This window comes from Suricata suricatta, chromosome X, assembly GCF_006229205.1.
Source record: "Suricata suricatta isolate VVHF042 chromosome X, meerkat_22Aug2017_6uvM2_HiC, whole genome shotgun sequence".
Lineage (NCBI taxonomy): Eukaryota > Metazoa > Chordata > Mammalia > Carnivora > Herpestidae > Suricata > Suricata suricatta.
Genome location: NC_043717.1, coordinates 76,427,841 through 76,433,840, shown reverse-complemented (window position 1 = coordinate 76,433,840; position 6,000 = coordinate 76,427,841). Strand labels below are relative to the sequence as shown.

General features: G+C 35.6%; 1 protein-coding gene across 1 annotated transcript in view; it reads right to left on the bottom strand.

Annotated features, from left to right (window-relative positions):
* Window positions 1-464: 464 nt before the first annotated feature.
* The window catches only part of ALG13 (ALG13 UDP-N-acetylglucosaminyltransferase subunit), a 63,817-nt gene continuing 58,281 nt past the window's right edge, over window positions 465-6,000 (bottom strand). The window contains exons 27-28 of the mRNA XM_029929686.1: window positions 4,427-4,613; window positions 465-1,389 (exon numbers count right to left, since the gene is read on the bottom strand). Coding sequence (XP_029785546.1) covers window positions 1,127-1,389; window positions 4,427-4,613 — 450 coding nt within the window. The 3' untranslated portion in view covers window positions 465-1,126. The remainder of the gene's footprint in view (window positions 1,390-4,426; window positions 4,614-6,000) is intronic.

Here is a 6,000-nt window from a genome sequence, read left to right as displayed (position 1 = left end):
TAATAAGCCTCCAGAGGAGAACTGACGAGTTCAGAAGATTCTGTGGTATTTGGGTAGATGAAAGGGAAAAGACAGAAAGGGTGATGAAATAGGTCTCACAGAAAGTCTGAGACAATGCAGGCCTACAGATCTAGAAGACAGGACTGAAAACAAAAACTGAAAGATTTAGCTATTGGCAGTAAAGCATAATGAGAAAGTAAGTCCAGATTAAAGTTCTGTATGGGAGTCAAGATTAAAGAAAACAGACAATCACAAATACAACTTAAAAAGGGACATACTCATGGGAAAAGAACTAAACATGGTTGTATACACTGTAATGGTCTGAGATTAAGTAATATTTTAACTGGCTCCCACCAGTTCATGTCATACATTCATTCTTTTGCCACCAAGAGAGCAGGGGACAATCACATGTCTGGTATACTTTGCTGCCATGAAAAAGAAAACAAGGAAGAAAATCCCACTCATTTTAGCAATTTTAAATGCTAATTTTATTTGCTGCTAAATGTGCAAAGGATACCAAACCAATTCAATAATGTGCAGTAAAACAGTTACATAAATCCAATATTAAACAATAGCATATGGAATAAATCTAAAGCGGAGCACCATGTACTTTCAAAACTGATTAATATCACAGAATACAACTCAATTCAGACAATTATGAAGAAATCTGAAGAGGTCACTCATTTAATATGTAGTTATACAGAAGCCAATGCTCTTTTGTTTTTTATTTTCTAGAAAAAAGTGAAAGTTATTCCAATTTTGCATGGTATAATATGATGTGTGACATCTGAACCAAGGAAATAGATCCTATTATTTATTCCTTTTATCAACTGGACCCATCAGCTAATACAAAGTTGATAATCCAGCTGACAGGAGAACAGCTGATTACAATGAAATACGCTCAATATGGGGCTGGCTGTACATCCATCTCCATTTCCCCATCCACAACCCAAAGTAATATTCCTTTATTTAAAGTAGTTTATAAATCAAAAAGATAAAATAATCTTAAAGACAGAATAGTAACCACCCTAATTACCTAAATCACTTAAACACTAACGTAAAACACTTTTTAAAAAACCAAAACAGCAAAAAATGGCAGTGCAAGAATACTTCATACTGCTGAAGCTTACATGTTCTGAGGTATGTAATTACAAGCTGACGGAGGTGAAGCAATATAGCCAGCTGGCCCAGGATTTATAGCACCATGAATTTGAGAAGAGCCACCATATGCTGCACCAACTGAATGCCAGGGGGCATAGGGATAATCGGGCACAACAGGAAGACAGGAATCAAAACCCGGCAAAGGTGGAGGCCCATAGGGATCTGACATCACTGGATAATAGACTGCTCCAGGAGGGACAGATGCAGGGTCAGCATTTGGAAAAGTACCTGAAACAAAGAATGTACATAGTACACACTTTATATACAAAGATTAGCTAAAACATCAACATAAATAGACTTCTTTACAGGTAAAAGTGAAATTTAGCACCAACTATAGGAAAAAATCACAGCAAATGTGGCAAGAGCACTTTAGATACAAACAAAAGTGGCTAAATCAGGTTACTGAAAGCTTATATGAAAATTTCCCAATGAAAGAAACTTAAGTGCACACATGTGTGTACACGTGCATGTGTAATGTGTCAAATGTATTCTACCTCGAGAAAGCTATCTTTCTGGAATGATCTAGGTACCCACAGATTACATACATACAAAAACATTCTCTAGAGTCCTTCTAGTCAATGAAGTACTCATAGGGGTAGGTCACAAGTAAGTTACCCAAGAGTTTTCCACTGTAGTATGTATCATCCAAACAACCATTTTTGTATTACTTTAGCAATGAAAAACTCAAGTGTCTATACTTGCAGGTATAGTTCCGAAAAGCATCCTAAAGTGTCATCTCTTGACTGGCATTAAGATCCTAGCATCATTTTAATGTTACACCACTTTAGCTACCACAAGTGACTTTTAGTGGAAATAGAGGCTGTTATGATTTTGCTATATTGACTATGTAAATGTTAAAAAGGAGTCCTTCATTACCTGGGGTAACCTAGATGAGCTTCTACCTATGAAATGAAAACTACCACTGCACTGCCTCATGGTGTACTACAATTACAAATAGCTCTCTATAAAAGGTACACGCTACAAAAATGCAATGAGGCTGGCACTTTTACTACTATGGGCTGTTATCACATCACCACACTAGGAATCATGTTCTATAGAGCTAATATTCCCAAACCATTAATATACTTTATAGGCGGGGTAGGAACAAAAAGGTAATCACATTCCTCACGTGCACCAGACACATCATACTTATACATTTAGTATATACATATAGTATATCTCATTTAGTTCTTCTGCAATGCTGGCACTCAAGTATTTCCCCACTGTACACAAAATCAGAGTTAGGGAGGTTAAGCAACTTAGCTGAGATCACAACCATCATGTAGCAGGGCTGGAATGTGAAAAAGACTTATTTAGGTATGTCTCTACATAATTTTTTCTACCTCCTACTGCTTCTTTCCAGAAGGGCAGTCCAAAGATTCTATTCTAAATCCTTTAAAACATCTATCTATACAGTACTATGAACTCCTACAACAACCATCTTTATGGTCTGGCACAGTGGTCTCCAACTTTTTGGTCTCAGGACCCCTTTATATGCTTAAAAACTGAGGATCCCAAATAATTTCGTCTATGTAAATTATATCTATCAATATTTACTGTATTAGGAATTAAACTGAGAAAGCTAAAAGTATTTCTTAATTCTGATTTTAAAAAGCCCATTAATGTTAACACTAATATTTTTAATGGAAAGTTTATACTGCAAAACAAAAATAGTATGCGACAAGTGCCACTGTTGTACACACTTGTGCAAATCTTGAATGCATGGCTTAATAGAGGACAACTGGATTCTCACATCTGGTTCTGTAATTCATCTATTATGATATGCTGTTCTGAAGTGTATGAAGAACATCTGGCCTCCTAAAGATATGTAGTTGGAAGAGAAGCCTTTTAATAACCAGCTTTTTCAGATACTTTTATTTTGATCCTACACCAAAACTAGGTAGGTGGCAGTTCCCAAAGGTTAGCCGCAATATGGAGTCTTTCATCTTCTGTCAACATTAAAACCCACTGCACTTTTATCTTGCACTTTGAATAGATCTTTTACAAAACCATGCACAGGTAACACCATTCACTGGTAACTGGACAAGTATTATTTCACAGAGTTATAGAAATCTCCCATATGTTGACACATTGCTTTATATAATGTGAAAAAAACACATTCCTTAATAGCTCCATGTATATTTTTGACATTTATTTATATGCCCCCTCATCTATCTTTATTTTAGATTTTATTTTTTAAAAATAATCTCTACAACATGGGCTCAAACTCATAGCCTTGAGATCAAGAGTTGCCATGGTCTACCAACTGAGCCAGCCAGATGCCCCAATAGCCCCAGTTATCTTATTAGAAAAGTTAAGTATTGAGGAGCTAACAAGCTCATGGTAGCAGATACAAATTTCCCAAAATTCTAATTTTCATTTGAAAGCTGGAAGTTTTATCTTTGACAACAATCTATCAGTTTTTTTCTTGAAGTGACAAGCTTATGTTGAGAAAATGTCTTCCAGATCTCCCAAGTCTAAATAACCATAGTTTGTCTATCGTGCAAGTAAAAATAATGTTACATAAAAAAGAGCTAGTTTAGTTCATGAGTCAATCTCACAAATCCTTATGTTAATCATACTTCAGTATGCACAGTCCTTTATGGATACTTCCCATGATGCACAGAAAATTCAGTACAATTATTCAAAGACAAAGATTTAATAAAAATAAGAATGTTTTGATAAAAAAATAGATAATGGGCATTTCTGTATCATGAGTGTGTATGGCAAGGAATATGATTACTAGCACAGTTTGTTGCCCCCTCTTGATTTGTGCTTAGGTGACAGCAGTTTACCCATTACTGATTTTTTTGCATCCTCCATGCAAAAATCTAACCATGAAAAGGACAAATAAAATCTCTAAGATCAGTATATTCTGATAAGTACTTTTTGGCTTTATGGATCCCCTAAGAGGGTCTCAGGAACCCCAAGGGTCCACAAACCATTCTTGAAAAACATACAGATCTAGGATCTGAACCAAATGAAATATCTGAGCATTATTAAATTATATACAATAGGGGCACCTGGATGGCTCAGTTAGTTAAGCATCGGCCTTTGGCTCAGGTCATAATCTCTGTGAGTTTGAGCCCCACATCCGGCTATCTGTTGTGGGCACAGAGCCCATTTCCATTCCTATCCCTCTCTTTCTACCCTTCCCCCACTTGCACGCATGCTCTATCTCAAAAACATTAGCAATTTTTAAAAAAACATTACACACAATAAAATCCAATTGTTGTTCTTGTAGGCAATCTCATTACATACTCACCATTTCCTGATGCTTCCACCTGTGTAGCATCTTGTCTCCCCACCTCACTATACCACTGTGGAATGCTCTGATCTACCAGAGGAGGTGGCTCAGCACAGACTGGATAATTCTCTACATGAAGCTGCTGCTGCTGCTGGTGCATCTCTGGCACATAGACCATGGAGTGCCAGTAGTTGTTGTGATAGCACTTGAGCAAGAAAGAAAAAAAAAACACTTTATTATCCCTTTACTTAAAGTAGTACACTTCCTCACTAAAAGAATTTTGGCTATGATTTTCAGGAAGGGTAGCAATGACATTTTTTTCCCTGAAAAAAAAAAACATGAGGAAATCTATTCTCTACAACTTTAAGATCTTTAGCAGCAGCTATATCTCATATTTGAGCATAGCAATTCTTTTAAGAAAGCATCCCAAGGAAATTACAGATATACACAATGACCTGTATATAAAGATATCTTTTATAGCATTATTCTTAAAAGCAAAAGAGTGGAGGGGTGCCTGGGTGGCACAGATGGTTAAGCGTCCGACTTTGGCTCAGGTCGAGATCTCACACATGGTTTGTGAGTTTAGGCTCTGTGTAGGGCTCTCTGGCTGATGCTCTGAGCCTGGAGCCTACTTCTCATTCTGTATCTCCCTCTCTCTCTGTCCCTCTCCACATTTGCACTTTGTCTCTCTCAAAAATAAATAAAAATGTTAAAAAACTTTTTAAAAAGCAAAACAGTGGGATAAATCATAAGGATGAAAGGTACAGACAGTGTAGGGAATAGATAGTCTATGGTATTGTAGTAGTATTGTATGGCGACAGATTTGGGAACTCTATTTGCAAGGAGAATAACAATAATATCAAATTTCCATGTTGTATACCTGAAACTAACCTAACATCGTGAGTCATCTATATGTCATTTTTTTACAAAATGGAAAATACAGTGAAAAACCTATGAAGTATTAAACAATAGAGAACTAGATGAATTATATATCTGTGATGAGACACAATACAGGCAATAAAAATATTATGCTGTCAAATATTTAAGAAAAATTGCTCATATTGTTAACTTCAAAGTTTACAAAATTACACAGCAGTCAATATGTTGTAAAAGAAATAAGTTAAAGGAAGTATGTTCCACTGTACCGTGGTTATGCACAAGATTTGTTTCCTTTATATTTTAGTATTTTTCAGATATACTACAATAAATGATATTACTTCTAATATAAAAAAGTATTAAGTAACTTCTGAATTTCCTTGTATTCCCATGATGTAAAATGCAGGTTTTAAAATTCCTCAGCCATCTGAAATGAATTTACACATGTAAATAGAGTAAACTAACATAACTGAAGGCGCAAGTAGTTTATATTTTCAATTCTTGCTTGAAACAATTTAGTAAACAGTCCCAAAGAACAAAAAAATCATTCCACTACTCTTAATTTATAATTTTGTGCCATTTGGAGAAGATTATTTTCTGGAAACGATTATACCCAAAGTTTTAGTGAAATCAGTGTCTGGGAACATAAACTCCTCTCAACATTATCCAGAAGACTGTCTAGTTACTATATCTGCCCACTCTTAAAATGTATCATT